Here is a 22298-nt window from a genome sequence, read left to right on the forward strand (position 1 = left end):
TATGCAGAGTCTTCACTCTTTGAAGTAGCTTGTATGTGTCTCTCTCACGGTGCTGTTCTCTCGCCCTTGTTAGAACTTTTGAACTTTTACTTTTGTAATTTAGTCAACAAACACAGTCCCAAATTTTGACAGATTTATGTCCTTGTGTTAACATGTCCTGTTCTCTGCTTATTGTCCAAGGTCTATCAACTCTTATCTCACCTGAAGCCATGTCTCACTGAATTATTGGGTCTTTTTTCTTCTAATCCAAGGGTTTTTTTTTTTTTTAAAATAAGGTCTCCCCAGTTATTATCATCTACCTGTTAAGTCTTTGAACATGGTCATATTATTTTCTTGGACATTTTTTGTAAGCTGCTTTTGTAATATTTAGAGTATATGTTGATGCCTAATAGTTTATTGTTTACAGGCTTGACAATTTGTCAAGTAAATTTTTCAGTTAATCAGTTTTCTAAATATTTATCTTAAAATAATCCTTAAGAACCCACAAAATGGGAATTATTCTTATTCTATATATGAAAAAAAAAAATAAAGTCCAAAGATGAACTTGTTCAGTGTTATCCAGCTTGAAGCCAGTCCCCAAACCCATGTCTAGCTCTTGTGGTATTCTGCAATCTGAGGACTAACGACAGTACCAATCAAAATGGAGATATGTTAAAAGCATTAGATTTCTTTAAATGCTTTTGAGAAACACTGGAGGAAAGTAGACACTAATTACCAGAACTCAGTTAAGTGATGCCCCAGAGGAAAAAAACATGATAGCAAAGCGGGACTGCAGGAACTAGGCTCCAGAATGCTGGAAAAACAATCTTTTCTGGCAGACAGCTGAGAACTGAATGAATTTTATTATGCAATGGGATAGTCTAAAGCAGGACTAATTGGAACTGCAAGGTTAATAAGTAGAGCAAAGTGCCTCCCCCCCCCATCCCAATGCTATAGAGTTTTCTTACACTGAATAGGAATCCGATACTGAATGTTTGAATGCTTGAACATTCTAAAGTTGGTTCAATTGTCTGCTTAACTTTTAAAAACATAACACTTCCAGAGCCATTTAGGAAATTCGTGTGCGTGTGTATTTACTCCTTTTTAATAGGTGAATCACAGTTATTGACACTCCTTTTTCCCAAGTATTGATTACTGTGTCTATATTTCTTGAAAGTTGTCATTTTTTTAAAAAGGCAAAATATGAAACTATATTGAAAGACAAACATTTGACATCACTGTCAAATGCCACCAAATAACTTAATAAATGCTTACATATGCTAGCACAGGGTTAAACTTTACTATTTAAGAGTTAGAGTTTTCTGAATTTTGTTTATAAACTTTCAGAAGCCACCTCCCTCCCTGGGTATATAAAAGAACTTCATGGTGATGCAGTATACAGAAGGCGCACCAGGGTGCTAAGGCACATGCATCACCTACTGCCCATGTCTGAGAAAACCAACCCGTCGAGACCAGGAAAACTGTGCCGACTCAATGGCCAGCAGTGTGGAGTGTGGTTTCATCTGTCATTACAGGTTATGTACTCTTCTCTCAAACCCTCCTCCCACCACCAATCTCTCAGTCTGGCTAACAGGTATTACAAAATGGTAATGGAAAAAAACTGAAGACCAATAAGGATGGTATGAAGGCACAATAAATTTTGGTTGGCCATTTCTCTTTACTTCTGGTAAACTACAGATGAATAAAGGCTAGTACAACCTGACTTTACCAAAGGTGGTAATAAAACAAACTAAAGAATAAAGAGAAAAACAGTAGGGACAGAGGAAAATAAACCAAAATTGTGAATGGAAGTCATGTAAAAGAAGGGAAATAATCTGCAACAGATAAAGAAAGTTTTAATTTCTTTTCACATTAAACATTTTTTTACCACAATCAGCTAACAGAAATTATCATAACATTGGTCAAGATGACATAAAACTAAGGATAAATGTTCATTATGAGAAAACCTCATTTAAAGTGAATGATGATGTTAGATACTATGTTTTTCATGATAAGATACAACTTATCTTGAGGAGAAAGCAAATTAATTCAGATCAAGGAGATATGCTGAGGTTTTAATAAAGAAGAAAAGTTTTGCCTTGTCTAGAAGACAAAGTCTAGGACAATTTAGGTAAAAGAGGTTAGATACCAAGCCAGGCAGGTTCATAGTCCCAGAATCCAGGCTTTCTATATATATACTGGATCTATGTCGCTCTCACCTTTCGGTAAGTGGCTGTTATTTTGGCGGAGGGATCTTCAATAGTAGCCTTGGTTATGATCGATAATATTTTAATCAACAGGCAGTCCAAGGAACTATTTTAAAAGGGACAGTTGAGTATTTTCATGTATATACTATTAAGGCATCTAAATTTTTGGTGTTTTCATAATATAATTTTACTGCTACTTTTTATTATTTTTTCATTTTGCACAACGATATTAGCTATTGAGTGACATCATTCTTTCTCTACTAGTGAACGAGTTTATCCATTTGCAAACTCTAAACTGAGGTCTTTCAAAAGGGAAATTTATAATGTTGGAACACAGAAATAGACATTGAAAACCAATAGAGAATATTTTTAACCATCATAAAAATTCAATCTTAATTAACTGATAGTCTTTAACTTTGGAAAAACAGAGAGTAATCAGAATTAAAATATGTATTTAAAATAATTACCAGTAGTTTGTTTTACAAAAAAGAATAGAGCCGTAAATGGCTAAATTGCCCAATTAAGTAACTACCAGATGCTTTTTTTAGTTGACACTTAACAGATTCACATTTGAGCTAGTCAACAAAGCATATAAATATTTAACATCTCTTGAATATATGACATTTTAGTGATAACAAAGACTACATAATTCCATCCATTGTTGTGACTGCAGAAATTAACCAGGTTAAATATCAAGGATATATTGGAAATACTCTGAAACCAACAATATTAAACAAATTTTTTAAAGATTAAGAAATTAAAGTAGAAAACAATTTTGACATGGATGAGACAGTGTTTAAACAACCATTGACCTAATCGAGACCTTTGAAATTACCACTGAAATGCACTACATTGCTTTTAAATTTAGTTTACAGAAAAGAATCTATAAGTACAGGTTGAAGAAAGAAAATGTTTAGTGCTATGTACATTCATTTTAAAACTCTGCTCTATACAAATTTAATTCTGATCGGTATGAACAATATTTTCGTAGATCTACTGCATAAAAAGCCTTTTCATCAAAGCATTAACAGTAAATAAAATAACCTGATCACCTTTAAACAAAGCTGACCATTAGAAACCATTTACACTTAATGTTTGTAAGGGCCACGGACAGTTATTAAGTACAGAACACAATGTCAGCCTGCATCTTCATTTTTATAAAGGCTAAAGTTATTTATATGGAATATTGTTCTATACACTACACGCCAATCTATATTTAAGTTCTATAGTTAGGTATTTTATAAGTTTTTTATTAAATATATTCTACACATATTTGTAATTTCATCCAGGAAGAATTTCTTCCCAGTGAAAAAATATAAAATCTTTTATATTTTTTACAGGTTTAGATGAAACTAGCTCATGCTTTAGTGCTGTGCAAATTGTTTTTAGCATATCATTTTTAAATTATTGGTACAAAACAAAAGAATGGCATCCTTAATCATGTATGCCTCAAAACCAGCTTTTATTTTAATATAATTGCAAGCACTAATACCAAATGCAAACTACATAAACAAAATTAGTATTATGGAGAATTTTTTAATTTTAAGAATTCATCTGAACTCTTTAATGAGTAAGCATGAAACTGGACACAGTTATAGATGAGCAACAATTATGGAAAAATTCAATTTGCTGATATTGAAATGCATAAAACTGATGAGTAAATGAGGTTTTCTACTATTTCTGGCATGATGATGTCTATAAGTGATTGGAATTTACCCCTCCCACATTAAGGCTAGGAAACGCACTCGCCCCTTTTTGTGCTGTGTGAACAAGCACTCAGTTACTGTCTGACTAAAGAGTGCACGTGTTAAAGGAAAACAATTAGTTTCATCAGCCCTCTACTGAGTGCTTTAAACAACAGGCACATTTTGTTTTTTTCATTTGTTGCAGTGAAAATAGTCACACTCAGTTTAGTATTCTGTGCCAGTGCAGCCAACAAGCTGACTTTGGTAGAATTCACCCAACATTTTAATTTCTGTTCCATTTTTTTCCTCTGAAGTTGGCCCAGGAATTAACTTCTTTGATTGCTGAGTGTCTTCCAGTATGGAATTGTACATGAGTATTTCTAGGTACCATAAACTATGTTACAAATTCTGCTGATGAAGAAAATAATGTCAATCTTTGATAGTGCAAACTGTATTTGGAACACTTGATTTGTTAGTTCTGGTGATGAAAATTTTTGTGGCAGCAAAATGTTTTCTGCTATGAAAGATAACTTGTTAACTTTTCCCCTGGAGATTGACTGCATTCAAAACCTAATATATTTTTAAACTGCTCACCATAAACAAAAATACTAGAAACCAAAAAATCATAGTGGAAAATGTTCTTGGTTCTTTTTACTTTCATGAGAAAAGATGACAATGTTCATGTGGTAATTCAGTTCATGGATTTACAGGCAGACTCTTCCTAAGGGTTTCTGAAGCTATGTTGGGTTTCTTCTGTCCCAGCAGCATGAAAGACAAACACTACACCACATCACACTAGTAGACAGTGTTTACAGGATTACACAACAATTACTCTCTCCAGTCTTTTCTCGATTCCTCTGACCTAGGGAAAAATGAAAAAATAAAAAGTCTCGTTTACAAAAATGCTTAAATTGGAGGCAGGGATGGGGAAGAGGAGGCATCCAGGTATAATAAAGTTTTATGTTTGCATTTTTAAATTAAATAAGCTATAATAAATAAGCCATAATAAATGTTCTGTTAATTTTAACCTGTTTCCAAAATGTCTAGTTATTAACTTAATAAGCTCTATTCATTAACTATGAAAACTTCCTTTCTTCACAATATCCAAGAAAAATGGAGTAATTTTTGAATGCCTGTGTCTGTGACTCAAGAGGAAACCTCTATAGTCATGGCTTACCTTGAGAGTTTGGCTCTGGCAATGTCTCTCTGGCCACCAAATGCATCACTGTTGTTTTACCAAAAGGAAGTTTTAATGCTATGTGAAAAACAGAAGACCACATGTTACATTCTGATTTCACTAGCAGAGCTGAAACCATTTAAACCATTTAAATAGATTGCTTTGTGTATGACATCCTCAACATGTTAAAATTAATGCATACAGTGTCTCTTACAAAATAAAATAAGCTTGTTATTATAAAAAGTAACCGTTAATTTGGAAATTATTCTTCCCAGCTATGGCTATTAGCTCATCACATGTTATTTAAGGAAACAGAGAAGAGCAAACACATAAGTGGTTAATATTGGAGATAATCCTCAGAGAAGAAAAGGAATTAAAACAATATTTAAGTATGCTTTTCTAAGTTAGGGTAAAGTTTAGATTAAAAGAGATTTGTTTTTAAATCTAATTACATGTCAGCCATCTAATATAATTACTGCACTGAACAGGTCATTATAATACAGAAACAGAAGTGACAAGCAATTTTAAACTTTTGTCAACCTTGTATTCTTTAGTTAGAAAATAACTTTCTTAAAAAGCTTACTTTAAAAATCACTCTGGCATTATCAATAACCAGTTTTCTAATCAAGTCTTTCAAAGCTTTTTCTCATTCACAAGCAAAAATATTTTATTTTGAAATATTTCATACATAAAATAATAGTACACATCCATGTATACACAAACCTTTTTAAACAAATACAAATTTCACGGTAAATCCCTTTGCTATTCTGTGTATAAAATTAGAAGCAGCTGATATATCTATATTCCAGAGTAATTTTCCATAGTTATGATGTCCTAGTTCTGAACTAGGAATCCCAAACTACCTTTTATTACAAACATAGTAAGGCTTAAGATTATTACTTAGCAAGTAGGATCCTCCTGCTACCTGCTTTTAAAATCCTGCTCTCAGTCTAATATTAACACACAGATTTAAGAGTTCTAATTATCTTTATGTAATCAAGGTGAACTTCCATCTTATTTAAAATTGGTCAGTCACTATTTGTTCTGTTCTTTAACCTCTGATGTTAAAGAATGAAGCATGATGGCCCATAAATACTATGATTAAAAAAATAGAGGGGGAAAGCCTTTTGTAATAATATCCTAGGCCTGGTTTAAACATTAAAATACAACTAAAGGGCCTCCCCAGTGGCGCAGCGGTTGAGCGCTGGGTTGCGAAGCTGTCCGCCGCCTCTGCAGCGCCAGTTTGATCCCCGGGTGCTCCCCGGCCACCGGAGGAAGGTCCCGCATGGCTCCCAGACCTCTCCTGCCGCCCGCTGCTCCCCTCAGCAGTGTACTTTGGTCCTTCTGCCTGCTCTGCTCCCCGCTCTGGTGAATCCTCTCACCCTCCCGTGCTTCTGACTGTACCCAGTGCTTGTATAAATAAATAAATAAATCTTCAAAAACAAATAAATAAATAAAATACAACTAAAACTTTAAAATTAAAACTTCACTACATGTATTGGGGTAACCTGATTGAACTAAAATGTGCACACACTGAGCTGTGTATCGCCCTCATACTATCTTCTTTATAACTCTAGTAAGCCAGAACTGGATTAAAAATCGCATCTCCACTACTTATTAATGAAATGAGTTTTGAGAGAGTTATTTACCCACTCCCTAAGTGGAGTGGGTGAAGAAAGAAACTGGAGAATTACACCTAAATTGTAATTCTTCAGGTAACCTAGGGTAAGGCTGTTATCAATTAAATGAAGCAATCCAAAGTGCCCAGATCAGGACTTGGCACAAAGAAAGCTTTATTCAGTAATCATTAAGATGACTGTCATTTAACCATTGTTTTGAGATATGAGGAAAATAATATCTCAGAAAATAGGTATCTTAACTGAAATGCAAATTTAGAGAAATGTTACATAGACTTGGAAAAGGTACTGAGCAGCTTACCATTTGAAGCCCTTTGATTAATGGGGTCTATTATTTTTCTTCTTTTAAATTTTAACTAGCTATAGTAGATAGATACTAACAGTATCAAAGAAATGAAGGAAGAGGGATACAAGAATCTACATTCACTGTGGATGCTTCTGCTTTCTACTATCACACTGTATGTACAATATACAAAACAGTTTTTCAATCTTTACATAAGTCACCTGGACTTTCAATTTCATCATCAACAAGGTGATGGAAGAGAGCGTATGCATAGAAATAAGTATTTTAAAGTAAGTGTCCTAGGTGAATCTTATAGTCACTTAGAACATCTCGGAACACAGATGTGGATTGTACTGAACATCAGACTTGGAGCTGATTTCTTCATCCTCTAATTACTAAAGCTGTTATCACACTTTTAACAGATTGAAATTCTGTGTAATTAAAAGATTGTATCTCAAAAAGGAATTCAGGGTTGTGTTTTAAGAAACTTGGTAAAAACAATTTTAAAACCTGAAACTTATTTTACACAAAATCTTTAGAATAGCAGAGAATCATTCACATAATGACTGATCCCTTCACGTGGCTGTATTCCCACTACTTTGTATTCACCCAATGTTTGAACATCACCAATAACAAGGATCTCACTCTTTCCCACTGTGGGGCATTCTTTCTTTAGGCAGCTTGACAAGTTAATTTTTTTTTTCTTTTTTTGGATGGGAATTTGTCTACATTTGATTTCCTGCTGTTGGTCCTAAGTGGAATTCATAGGATTACAACAGAGCAAGTTTCAAGCCATGCAGAGAAGCCTAAGCCTTCTCCACACCTGCCATTCAAACATTTGAAGATAGTTGCTATCACCCTGTGTGCTATCTCTGCTGTTAACCATATTCAAGAACATAGGAGACTAAAAAGAAAAAATGCAATAAAAAAACCCCAAATAGCTGAATGTTATTATTCGAACTTTACCAAACACCCGGCTATACTGATGAATTTGAAAGGTATAGATTTATGCTCCTAAGGCCAGAGATTGTTTATTTTTTAAAAGATTGACAGATGGAATTAGAAGACTCTACGGAATGGCAATAAGTCAAACTATACCTTAAAAGTAATGAATTAATAGTTTGATGCTAACATAAATCCTGTCATCTTTAATATGAAGATGGAACTTTGGGGCCACAAAACAAAGATAATTAAACAATTAAGGTGGTGGCAAAAGGCTCAAGTAGATCAATACTCAAAGGGAAAGAGATCTCAGCATTCATTCACATCACCAATAGCTTAGATTCAATCAACATTTCTGATCAACATTACACACGGTTATGTGAGGCAATCAGAAAAAGACTAAAATATGATACCATCCTTAAAGAATGTATAATTCAATCAGGGAGCTAACAATTAATTCTTACACTGAGTTGATACATCTAAACATACAAAGAGTTATAAAAGGCAAACAATCATTGATTTGAAATGGCAGATTATCTCTTAGTAGCAGTACTTTTTAGACCAGTTATAACACTGGCAGCAAACTTGGTTTTGTGTGTGACATTATATTCAATAATCATTTGCATTCATTTACTCCAGTCCTTATTATATAGTATTTTACAGCAGAGTTTATCTACTACATAATAGTAGAGCACCTTGAAGGAAGAGATTCCACCATGTTCAACCTTGCATCTCTAATTGTTCAGGACAGTGTTGGCACATAAGAAATGAATATATGCTGAATAAATGAATTAAAATATTCTACCTTTAAGGAAAAACAGATTAAATGTTTCATCACTAGATTTACATAGAAAAATATGTCAGGCTATATTTAAGCAAAGATATATTAAAATAGGTCACTTCATTTAACTACGAATTTCTAATTATCAGAATATATTTGAAATACATGTACTAAAAGCAAACAAACCCTGCTGATTGTAGAAAATGTACCCATAAGAGGGCACTATTGAGCTGTATTTCTTCAATCACATATAAAGAGCATGATAGTTAACAAATTGTTTCTAATGTCACACAGTTCTAAGTGCTCTGAATATATAAACTAATTTAACCTCTCCCATCTTATGGGTAGACACTATTGTTACTCCATTTTATTGATCAAAAAACTGGACATAAAGCACTAAAGTAACTTGCACAAGATTACACAGCCACTAAGTATAGTGGGGAACTATGATACAACCTGGTTCTAAAATCTGTCCTTTCAATCACTACTACACTGATTCTCTCATCTCTAATCTAATTTATTCTTGCACGATTGGCAACTACATCAGTCCAACTGAAAACATCCCTTCATTGTTAAAAATGAAAACCAATTATCAAAAACTTTTTTTTTATGTGCCTGGTTATTATATCAAATTATGTTACCCAAAAGTAAAATATAACTACATTTATAAGAGAATGGGTATGGACTCCCACCTATCATGGAAAGCTTAGTCCACATGGTAGAAAACACTCATCAAAGTGCTAAAATTAAACTTAACACAAAATGTAAAGAAGAATACTCAAAAAATTAGCAGAATTCAGACTTTAAAATTTTTTAAAAATCAAATATTAATATTTAAACAAACAAATGTATAAGGCTGCCATGATACAGACATTAAATACCATTACAAAGGTGACTATTACCTCCTAATGTGACATTTCCATGTAGAAATCGTCCTTGATAAATAAGTCGTAGAATATTTGGACTGCTGACTTGCTCTTCTTCCCAGTCTGAAAACAGCCAGTGAATTTGTTAGATATTATGGTATTATTGCATTGTTCTACAATTTCAGATACACATTAATTAGATAAAATGCATCAAAGAAGACACTTGGAGCTTCCTAATAATTGAAATAATCGCTATTCATGCAATCATTGCAGTCTTGGTTCTTGGTAATTCTTCATTTTAAAATTTAAGAGCTGCAGAAAGACTAGCTGCTGCTTCTTAAAGAATACTCAGAAATGTAGCAAATATAGTGCTGAAGTTTAAAAATCAGAACAAATAATTTGAAAAAGCCCAACTGTAGTGAAGACATATCATCTGAAAATTAATATCAGTTGCCAGTAATTAACAGACAATATTATAATCTTCCAGTATTTGTACCTGTTGAAATGATAAATAGGCAATTAGAAACAATAGGTTTAACAGATTTTTAAAAGAATATGTTGACACAGAATACAGCAAAAAAGTTAGATCACAATAAAACTGGCAAATAAAAACAAAAAAGAGAAAGTAACAAAATCAAATATTTACTCTTGGATAATTTATCACTTTATTTTCTTTTTGAGGCCAATTGGTAAATATTAGTGATACAATGCAGGTTCACTTTACCCAAAAATACTCAGAAGAAGAAACTAAAAAATATATTAGAAGACAATATTATTAATATGAAAGCTAGAAAAGTATACAAAAAATCAAAAGACAAACTGGCGCATAGGATGGGTAACAGAACATTTCCCGATAGTGTACAACTTAGGTTATAGTAAAACAGGGAATACTAGACTTAAAATAATGTTTTAAAGGACTCTACTGTTATGACAGAGTATGAGGATACTAATTTTCATAGCTTGTAGATAAAGCTTTGAGAATTCCATATCATCTTTCTCAAGAATTGTGTTTGTTTCCTATAGAAACTCCTTTCATAAGATGAAGAAAACTGTCAACATAAAAACTGGTTTGAAATATCTTCAAGAGTAAGTGATAGAAGAGAGAAGAGGCAGGTAATTTTCTTTGACTTTTCAAAAAATGTTTAAAATAATGAATATGAATTTGATAACAGTGCCTTCTCAGTGACTCATTTCTGCCCCCCTCAGGCCTTATCTCCTGCCCCACTGCCCCCTGCCTGGCATGTCTTTGTTGCCTTCTGACTCTCAGATCCCTCTTCTAGAATGAAGATCAAATAAACCTGATTCATCTAAAGATCAAATAAGCCTCTGAATCATATAGAATGTTGTAAACCAATATTATCTCAATAAAAAATAATACAACATTAAACGAATTATTAGTTAACATAATTCTTTTGGTCAAGATGGGAATATTCTATAGCTATCAAATCAAAGTAATTGTCTAATTCACAGGAAAAATTATTTTGAAAACTTTAAAGTATATTTTTTAAGATGCACAAACTTGAAGTGACATATTTCATTATCTTTTACAGAGTGAGACGCTTTCCATGTAGTTCACTGGTTTACTATGCTCTCTCATTTTCCCTCTCAGAGCCTCTGAAATTTAGAAAGACCTATAGAAAAACAATGCTTAAGGAGGAATTTCAGCTAATAACATACATTTAGTGGATTATTTTTTAGACCACTGCCTGATAATAGCTATGTACCTTACTATTCCACCTATTAACAATACTTCATTAAGATACATAAATGTATACTAAGAAAAACTAATTCCTACTGATGTAAATATTTATTATATCTTTATGATATGTACCAGCAGATATTTATATTCACTGACTTCTACTATTTTATGTGATATAATATAGAACCTAGATTTTTAATTCAAATATTTTTATATCAAATAAAAATTCAACTATTTTTATTCCCTGCAGATAGTGTCTAAAATTGCTGAGAACTGACAAAGTGGGCAAAGATTGGGTTCATAAATCTTTGTTTGAAAAACAATTTTCAATACTAGCTCATTCATCTGGGAAATATTTATGGCAAAGACCCACCCTTGAATCTCACCTTTATTTATCATTAGTCTGAATATTTAAAGGAATCAAAGTTTAATAAGTAAACTTTAATATCTAAGTCAAACAATTATGAAGTTAAACATTTTTCCCACCCCAAGTTATAATATTGCCCAAATAAAACAAATTTTTGAGATTACTCTTTTTAATCTTGTGTATCTTTTCTACAATATCCATAGATTTCAAAAACCTCCTTCCCCAAGTCATAAAAATAAACCCTTAAATCACACTTGTTACAATACTACTATCAGACAGCTATTCAAGAATGCTTTTCATACTGATGGTTATCTCTCCTGGTTGGCTATGAAGAAATTCATAGCCGTCTATTTCACTTTTTCTGAAATTCCTTCATACCTGCAACCTTTAGCTTCAATCCACCCCTGTTTTAAGAATTAGCAGCGACCTGTCCCTAAGGTTATCAGTGGGGAAAAAGATCCAGTTATTAAAAGCATTTCCATAAATCAGTGTATCTTAAACTGAGGTCTATGAACACAACAGAGACATCTTCAGAGGGTCTGACAGTCCTCTTCAAGAATTTTTAAATTGTACCTTCATTAGATTAATCAAACAGCAACTTTATAACCAAGTGCCAGCATTGGTATTTTAGTGCTCACACTTGCATTTAGGTTTATGATTATACTGGTCTCAAAGTAGCACTTTAATTATCAAGAGGATAATAAGAAAAGAACAAAAGTTGACTTAATACATAAATGATGCATTCTTGCTAAGAGAAGGCTCAAATGACAATCTGGTACACTGTATGAAAGTTTTGTGGTGAATCTGTAGATAGCTGGTGCTCATACAGCAAGCAGAAGCACAAGCATGCCAAACTCAACAGTACCATATTCATGGTCAAAGCAATGAGCTGGTTTTAGGGGAAAAAAAAAAAAAAAAATCATCTGACATGTTAATATTGTTATTTTGAACACTACCAATTTTGGAGTTATATTTGTATTTTCTTTGTAGATCTGTTTTAGTCTCATACCAGCTAATAAAGGTAAAGAATTTTAATTGGGTTTTCTCTATTTTTAAAAATACATATTTTAGTAAAAGTAATTTAAGTGAATACTAAAGAATCTACAAGAATTTTCTTTCCCTAAAAGGTCTCTATATATTAATCTAAAGCTGAGAAACAATGTTCTAATTGATATATTTTGTATATACTGTGTTTTTTGTTGAAGCAAGTCTTATCCTTTAATAGTCCAAATTGCTTTAAGTTAGCATAAGTGAAATCAGCTAAAATGGTCAAATCACTATGCCATGAAAAGGGTTAAGATGATTTGGGAAAAGTTCAAAGGAAAACATAAAGACTCCCCCTTGGGAGGCAAGACAAAGTCTTACTAAACAGCAAAGAACTAAACGAAGGACTATCACATTCATCCACCAAAGGAGTCAGTTTGCCATAGACATTGGCTTGAAAATGCAAAGCATAAATGGACTGTATACCTTCTTGATCCTGTGGTATTTCACTGAACTCATGAATTAGAAATTAGCTGTGAAACTCAATTTTAAACAGGTAATGTTTAGAATAGACCAAAGAGAATGCATAACTTGTTAAAGATAACCTTTCATTTTGTGTTTTGGTAAAAATAGGTGTATTGATGTGAAAGTGTGTGTTTTAGCTTTGTGTTTTTCTTTTAAAAAATAATATTCATTTACATTTAAAGACAAAACTGGATCTTTGCACACTGGCTCAGCACCATTCTGCAGGTGAGACCTGAATTGCAAATTCTGAAGACCTGACAGGGTGATCCCTTTATCTTTAAGCCTTATACCTTCAAATATTTGTTCTTTAGTATTTTATGTATTTATAACTTTTTCAAAATGTTGGCAAAACAAGATCGGGCATAAAGAATTAACATTACTCAGTCTCAAGAAAAAAAACAACACTCACCCATTGGCCAATTGTCATATACATGCTTTGCAATGTCTGACGCAGAATCATTAGGAGAAAACAGGAACTCTTTTGTTTTGCCGCTTACCAAGATGAGGCGCAAATTTATCTGGAAAAAACAGTGATTCTTTTAATTCAATCTTGAAATATTTGATGTAAAAAAAGACTCAGGTTTTTCATTTCAATCACATTCTAAAATACCAGTAATGCCAGTTCCTCATTTTTATTTACTTAAATTTTGTAAAGACTTTTTTTTAAAGAATGGGAATTTGGTATGTTATTTAATTTGCTATTATTTAGTATATGTGAGGAGGCAGATATATTTGTCATAATACATGAACAAAGGAAAACCAAAATTTATCATGCTTTTAAATTTAACTACAACAATGTTCAAGAATTAGATATCTGCAAACTATTATTATTACTATAGCATATATATGTTTGCCATTCAAAACTAGTAAAAATGGTGACTGCAGATCTCATCATTAAACTGGAAAAAATTTAATTGGTAATTTACTGTAGAAAAAGTAAAGATAAAACAATGAATTATATTAAACTTTTTATACTATAAAATAACTCAAACTTAAACAAATTAACCAGAAACCGTAATTTTAAAGAATTTGATAAGGGTTAATAGAGGAGTCAATAATAACAGTCATTTTAATTCCAATTGTGTGATCATTTATTTTCTTGGAAGGGTGAGAAGGACATATCTGTGAAACAGGACAGAAGTACACCCTCAGTGAAAAACCTAGGTGGATAATAGAATTAAAAATTTTGAGAGCCACTGGATCTACTTTCCCAAGTCACTACACATTTGTTTATTCCATTCTTAAAACATTTCCCAAAGTGTCTGTTTTTCAATTTTATCATTATTCATAATTAATTTGATATTTTATTAAAAGCATGATATCTATTTGTTTTCCTATTAAGTCACAGAAATATAAATGTGGTTTTCCACACCCCTGGGCCTCTATTAAGACCCAAGTCTTTCCTAAAAGTTGGGTCCAGTCCAGAGTGGAACCCCAGGACTAGGCAATCTGGCCTCACTTCTTTATGTATCAAGAACTAGAATATCACTGTACCAGCTTGAATTGTGCCAGGTTGTAGGTTACCCAAGCTTACACTTTCCCCTTCAGTCACATACACACACACACACACACACACACACACATTTTGCTTATAAAAATATACCAGAAAATCTTTAAGATGAAAAAGTTTGCAATAAATAAATTGCTGCCCATTGCTGCACTATCAAAATACCAGGTCATACTAACACCATGGCCAATGCTACTTCTAGTGCTGCAACACTTTGGAATTGTGCTTGAGTTATGAAATATCTTCCTGAGAAACATGCTACACACAAGAATTCTGTGTCTTATGGCATGCAGCTGGATTTCACACTAGGAGGACGAGATTTGGACTTGATGTTAGTAAATATATTTTAATTGTACTTACATTGTATCTCAATAAAGTTTTTTTTTTTTTTAAGAAAAAGAAATCTATATTGCAGGTGAAAAGTCCTTTCAATATGCCCAGTAATAATTTCTTGCTGCCTTTCCTAACTAGAATTTCTAACAAAATTAGACAGAGAGTTTAATATAGAAAGCAATCTGATGAAATCACATTGCTATAAAGAGAATGATTCAGAAACTCTCTAAGCTCCATTTGAACAAAATTCAAGGTGTAGTGTGCAAGAATAACTAACTTGTAAGAAAGTACCATCTTACTTATTTTCTATAACAAGTAAGTAATCAACGATTGGTAAGCATGGAAACTTACATCTATATAATACAACGTAAATCTTAAGTTTTCACAGATACATCACTTTTCATAGATGTCTCTTTTAAGTGTGAATATTGATATTTCTTGTGCTATGAACATATCTGGAATCTCTTAATGACTTCAAACTACTGTACAAGGGTCCTTCAGTCGGGGGGTGGGGGGAGGAGAAGAGGGATTAGGGTCAGAATAAGGGGGGGTGGGAATTGTATGGGGAATATAACCAACATGAAAATGCATACATTGCAAAAATGAAAAATGATGTAAGAATTATATAAAATAATTTTTAAAAAATCTAAAAAAAAAAACCTTTATTCAATAACAGTGGGAAAAAAAAAATTACCCAAGAAAGCATGCCCCTTCCTTTGTAATGGTTCAGAAACATGTACTTGTTTAACCAGAAATAAATATAATTAAATTGAAACTTTCTAAGAGTTATATAAATGATATGAACCTATTTCTTGGAATCATCTTTTGGAATTTATTTCTATTGAGCTTTCATTCAAGTTATATATTTAAAAATAACAGATAAAAAGAAGACTTAATCCTTAGAAGCTATAAAGGTGTCACCAAAGCATGTTAGATTTTCCTTAATTTTTTTTTACTATAGAAGTAGAAAAATAAATAATACATCCTTACCATGGAAATATGCAATCATTAAATGACATAAGATACAGACCTATATGATTTTACATGAAAACATGTCAACAGAACCTATAAACAAATCAAAGGAACACACACCTCTCATTCCATAAATGCATAACATTAGCTGGGTTCATGCTGCAAATTTCTCAGAATTTCTTGTTTTAAAACTGATACATATCATCCCCAATAAAGTGATTTTTTTTTTTTTTTTTTTATGGGACCTTCGCCGGTGGCCAGGGATCGACCTGGCGCTGCAGAGGCTGCGGGCAGCCTCACAACCCAGCGCTCAACCGCTGCGCCACCAGTGGAGGCCTGATATTTCACTTTTATACATCAAAATCAATGGTTTATGAATTTATATTGTCTAGATGTTCAGAATATTGGAAACTTTTGGCCTCTAAGGTATGTTTGACCTGAGTAAAAAAATATTTTTTTAAATGTACTCAGGTGGGCATAAAACTTCTCAGTCTGAGACAGAACCTACTAATCTCTACTTACTCATACTGACCTGTTTCCTACACTCAGGAAATCCACCTGGCCCCAGAAACATGTGTTTGTAACTCATGGCAGAGTTTAGAAGTGGTTTTGGTTTATGAAGGGAGAACAAAAAGCAGGATAAGGTTTTAAAATATACTTAGAGGGAACCTAATCATTCCTCTTGGTGGGGAAGGAGACTGGGACAACTTCAAGAGTGAGTCTATAAATACACAATTCTAAGAATTTATCACATCACAGTTAAAACTATCTAAAACTGACAGTAACAGTAAAATACTACTTTGGAAAGAAATTTATGTCCAAAATTAAAAATAACAGCAATAAACCCACGAAATTAAATCGCTGGGTAAAACTAACACATTGAAACATTTCCAAAGCCTGGAGCATACTTTAAACATAATTTGTTGACTAATACTTGTTTCTTCATTTTCAAGATGCAAGTGGAAAGGGAGACTGGAAAAGTCAGTGCTAAAATTCAGTGTTAAGTGTTCTGGGCATCTTATCTATTAATGTATAATAAAATGAGAACAGATAATAATCATTTGTTTGGCAGTGATACTGATGTGTGGATGGTTCTAACATGTAAAAACACCTCAGTGTTTGTCAGGTTCTAGATCTTCACTGCCAACAACATGCCATAATTTATATAAATGCTATCGTTTAGTAAGGCATTTTGAATAGTACAATTAATTCTGAGCTTTCCTCTTCCATTGCATACGCACGTTAACATGTATTCTGACATGAAAGATCAACAGACAAGTAAGACTGGACTTGTTCCTAGGCTTATGTAAGAGAACCTTGATCCTAGGCTAGAAGTATGAATCTGCCAAAGTAGTCAAATACTAAGACTGTTAACACCAATGGGAGAAAACACTACATTCCATATTCTCTTTTGAAGAAATAAATCTTGAAAGCAATCACCTAGATAAACATTTAGATGCACATGTGTTGAGTAGTTATTATTCCTGTATTACGAAGTATCTTCTCAGGTTTATTCAGATAAATAATGCCAATAATGTCAATGTCAATTATAGCTCCTCTCAATGAATATGAACTAGTTTCCTTTAAATATTTATTAATGAAAGACCTTTAAACTTCTTTGAAGCCAAGCTAAGTCAATCTATAAAATACCCAGAAGAACCTTGTTATGTGAGATAATGGGATTTTTAACATGTCAACAGTGGGTTAAAAACAAGGCTCTTAATTACTGCATAAAATTATGATATGCTTCATGTACACAAAAACAAAATTAAAATAAATAGGCACATAAATTGTCAAAAAATGGTCAATCAAGATTCTGAATGACTTGATGAGGTGGAACTCCTATTAGGTAATAAAATCCCCAAGGGATACCATTTAGATCAGCCAAATGAATTGTGTATTTTATAATTGTGTAATTTATAATTACTTTTGAGCAAAACAAGACCATCAGTGAGGGAGAACTACCATGATCGTTTCCTGCAAGACCAACGGAAACAAGAAAATTTCCAAGCATATAATTTCAAGTTAAAAAATGTTTTCAGTCAAGCTGCCATTTCTATTTGTTAGATTATTTCATAATTTTGAAGAAATCTCATCTAGAACTTAATTCATACCATTTGTGTACAGCTGGTCAGCATGGAAAAAATTAGAGAAAGGAAAGAGGGAAAATGGAAGATGAATGGATTGGGATGGTTTCTGGAAATAAAACAGCCAATTACGGAGAGGGACCATTCCCTTTAAAACAAACATTGATGCCTTTCCAACCACGGGTTCAATATGTTAATCAGAAAAGGAATTTCCAACTTCCCCTCAAAGAGTACCTTAAGAATAAAAATGAGTATTCAAGTATTCAATTCACATTTAAGTGAAGCATCTTTGTCCTGGTAGTTCTCATTTCTGCCTTTCTTGCTAAAGGATAAGCAAGTGTTCATAGGAAAGGTGTGAGACTTTCTCTGTAAATTATTTTTTAAAGCTCTCAACTTATCTCAAGAGACTTATATTGCTTTGGAAAAAAAAAAAGCCAATCCAAAAGGTTACATACTCTACAATGTCATTTTATTCTTGAAATGACAGATTTATTATTATGGGGAACACATTAGTGGAGGCCAGGTGCTAGGACGGAAGGGGGGCGGTTAGGAAGAGAGGGTTGCCGTGTCTAGAAAAGGGAAGCACATGGGATCCTTATGATGGAACTATTCTGTGTTTTACTGTGATAATGGCCACACGAATATGCCACGTAATAAAACTACAGAACTAAATATATACACATACACAAATATGTACATGTGAAACTGGAGAACCTGAATAAAGTTTGTGTATTTTATCAGTGTCAATTTCTTGTTGTGATATTAAACTGCAGTTATGTAAGATGTTACCAATAGGGAAACCAGGTGAAGGGTATAAGGGATTTCCCTGTACTAATTCTTACAATTGCTTGTGAATCTATAATTACCTCAAAACAAAAATCTTTTAAGAAGGCAAGCACTCAACTTGCTAAAAATTTGTATGATATTATAGATGTTTGTTTGCACTTGTATTAGAGTGCTTTTTTAAAAATAATATTGTATTAAAATAATTACTTGAGCTAAAAAAGAGATATAAGCGGACTGAATTATTTTAAGTTAATGAATTTGAAAAAGGATAAACATTTTCTTTTTTCTAAAGTTATGGATTTATAAATATCATATTTACAATTTTTGTTTACTGCATATAAAAGAAACCTGGGATGAAGGAGAAATGTGTTCATTTTTCTACATAGGAACGATTTGAAACAAAGCACTCAAACAATTACAGTGTTAAAATATGGTAATCGTATGTATTACATAAACCTTAGTCGTTTATTTATTCAAACATTTTCTAAAACAAATGTTATGCTTGGCGCCCAGCTTACAAAGGCTTAATATAAAGTCCACTGAGGATTTCATAACTTTGAAAGTATGAAAGAGACAAACATAATTATGGAGGAGAAGGGTAGCTAGGATATAAAACTGTACATGCTCAGTAAATACTTGCTGAATGATTTTTAAAAATAAGAGAGAGTCTAAGATTCCAGAGTAGGGTATACTGAGTGAATAAGGAAGTAAAAATGCTAACAGTTTATTGTGGGGATTACTGTAATTCAGGTACAGCACTTAATTACTTTACCTAGGCCCATCACTGAAGCAGATATTACAACCCCTTCTATAGAGCTGTGGCACTGAGTTTAGAGACTTTAGTGTGTGGGTAAGCTGAGATTTGAACCCATGCTCACCGACAATACAATACAATACCTGCTGTTTCCCAACAGTGAAGTAGGTGAGCCAGCAAATTCCTTACCATGGTCTCCATGGCCTGCCTTATGATACTCCATCATCACCAGTGAACTCTTGCCCTCGCTATGTGCCAACCACAGGGATCTTCTTTCAGTTCCTCAAAACTATCACATTCATACTTGCCCTCAAGATCTTTACACAGGCTGTTCCTTCTGTTTGGGATGCTAGGCGCCCCACACTCCCCACCCTAATCCATACTCACTCTACCTTATATATGTTTAAGAAAGAACAGCATAAATAAATTTCCCTGAGCCTAGTCATGATGAAATAATGAAACTAATTTCTGGGGGGGAAAAAAAGGAGCAGGGAACCAATTTCAAAATAGAAATGTAGAAGCCAAAAACGCATTCCTATTCCTTACTGGAATGGAAAAGCAGTCCTATTTGTGAAGAAGTTATATAAGACATCCATGAAAACAGATTTTAACCTTTAAGAAAACACATCTGAATTCTTGTCTATGACTTTACAAATATATATATAATGGAGTCATAAACTAAGGTACACTGAAATTTATCAAAAATGGATTGAAACCATGGGACCTTTTTTTACAGTCTTTTTATCACTTAACCTGATTCTAATATATACAAAATATTAATTCTTTATAGTTAAAAACTCAGTGGGTTTTTTGGATTGCAGAAATACCTACTGTAAACATAGGTAAGGGGGGAGGTAGAGACCTACTTGGCTTAAGTTCCCAATTAAATGTTCACAACATCTCATTTCACCTGGAAATGTGCATTTCAGAACATTTAGCTCATTTTAAAATGAAGGTGGAGGACTACATTCCAAAGCAGCATTTAATGTTTTTTTTAATTATATTAACCCCTCAACTATCGATAAATTATTTTTCAAGCACTGAACATAAATAAGAAGGCGCTGAACTATAGTAACTTATCAAACCTACTTGGTTTCTATGTAGATTGATTTTTCCCCCCTTATCAGTGAGTAAACAAAGAAAACACTGGGTTCATGTAAGCACATTTTAGAATCAAATAATGTAGCTCAAATTTATACAGATTTTAGTTCCTGGCATATATAGTAAGTGCCTAATTATTTACTATTAACATTACTATAGCCATAATCAATTTAGTAAGTCACATAATATTAAACTATATAGTGCTCATTCTTTAAGTATTTTATACTGCACATTTACTTTAAAATAAGTTTGGGGAACTCTGATCAAGTTAAAATTCCACAAGAAGACTAAGTAATATACATTCTTGAGAAATCTTACAAGTTATTTTTCAAGTTCCAAATCCTATAAACTTAGAAAGCATGCTGGTTTTGAAATTAAATCACAGTTCTGCATCACTTTAAAACCTAACCACAAACTTTTCTTTTAAAACTTGCACATAGGATACAAACTAGCTGCTTTAGCCAGATTTTAATGTGCAATCGACCAGTCTAACTTCCTAGACATACTATCAACTAAATAGCAGATTTGAATGAAACCAAAGCACTCTCTCTGGGACACTGGGTTTGTATCTAGGGAAACCTTTGTTTTGAGGAGGAGTTTTAGATCTCATGACTCAGTTAATTAAGAACAACAGTTCGGTACAATTGTTTCTGCCAACCAAGCACTGAAGATATTGATAGAAAAGGAACCGGCAAAAAGCAAAGCAATAGAGAAGACATTGGAGAAGGGCGAGAATAGTAGTTTTACATAGTCATAATATATTAATGTATTTATATATTCATATTTTCACAAATTTCAGGAAGATGACAATTCTTATTCTCTGCCATCTACCTACCATTAGTGGAAATATGACGGCACAATTTTATTGGTTAAGGCCCTGAAACCGTGGGAAAGGAAATATTTACTGAATACCAACTAGGTACTATATTATTTCATTTGAGTAGTTCTAGCACAGATAGTATTTTGACACCTGTTATATACAGTATTTTCCCTTCTCTCTAGCATCCTGCTACTCCAATAAATCCAGAATTCAGGTGTGACAAAGGAGAATATTTACATGTTGATATTTTGTCTTGTCTTTGCCATTGTTTGAGGCTTCCACCATGTTCCCCGTGAAGTAAGTGCTTGCCTTTTGTGTAGGTATCAATTCCCAGATTCTCTCCCTCCCACTTCTCTGTATTATCAAATCCTCAGTACTAATTTAAATTCCATGGTCTGCACAATATTCTTCAATCACTGACCTTTTTTTAAAATAAAGATTTATTTATTTATGCATACAAGAGCTGGGGTGTAGGTCAGAGGTATGGGAGTGAGAGAATTTACCAGAAGACAGAGTGGAGAGCAGAACAGGCAGATCTATGAAAATACACTGCTGAGGGGAGCAGCTGGGAGACAGGAGAGGTATGCTGCACCATGTGGGTCAGCTCCCTGGCTGGGGATTGAACTCATGCTACACTGCTGTAGATAGCTTCATAGTGCTGTGACTTAACCCCCTGCACCAATCGGGAGACTGTCAATCATTTACCTTTTAAGATTGGAAGGAATCTCACAATTCATTGAGTTCATAGAAAGGAAACAGATGAGGAAAAGGGGCCCTGAGAGACTAGCTAGTTCTAGTGACAAAGC

At 33.1% G+C, this 22298-nt stretch overlaps 1 protein-coding gene across 1 annotated transcript in view; it reads right to left on the minus strand.

Moving 5' to 3' along the window:
- Window positions 1–1813: 1813 nt before the first annotated feature.
- The window catches only part of UBL3 (ubiquitin like 3), a 63524-nt gene continuing 43039 nt past the window's right edge, over window positions 1814–22298 (minus strand). Inside the window, exons 2-5 of the mRNA XM_037527101.1 lie at window positions 13542–13650; window positions 9594–9680; window positions 5049–5126; window positions 1814–4733 (exon numbers count right to left, since the gene is read on the minus strand). Of these exons, the coding sequence (XP_037382998.1) occupies window positions 4681–4733; window positions 5049–5126; window positions 9594–9680; window positions 13542–13650 (327 nt within the window). The 3' untranslated portion in view covers window positions 1814–4680. The remainder of the gene's footprint in view (window positions 4734–5048; window positions 5127–9593; window positions 9681–13541; window positions 13651–22298) is intronic.

Source organism: Talpa occidentalis, unplaced genomic scaffold (genome assembly GCF_014898055.3).
Source record: "Talpa occidentalis isolate TD23 unplaced genomic scaffold, MPIMG_talOcc4v2.1 talOcc4.5, whole genome shotgun sequence".
Lineage (NCBI taxonomy): Eukaryota > Metazoa > Chordata > Mammalia > Eulipotyphla > Talpidae > Talpa > Talpa occidentalis.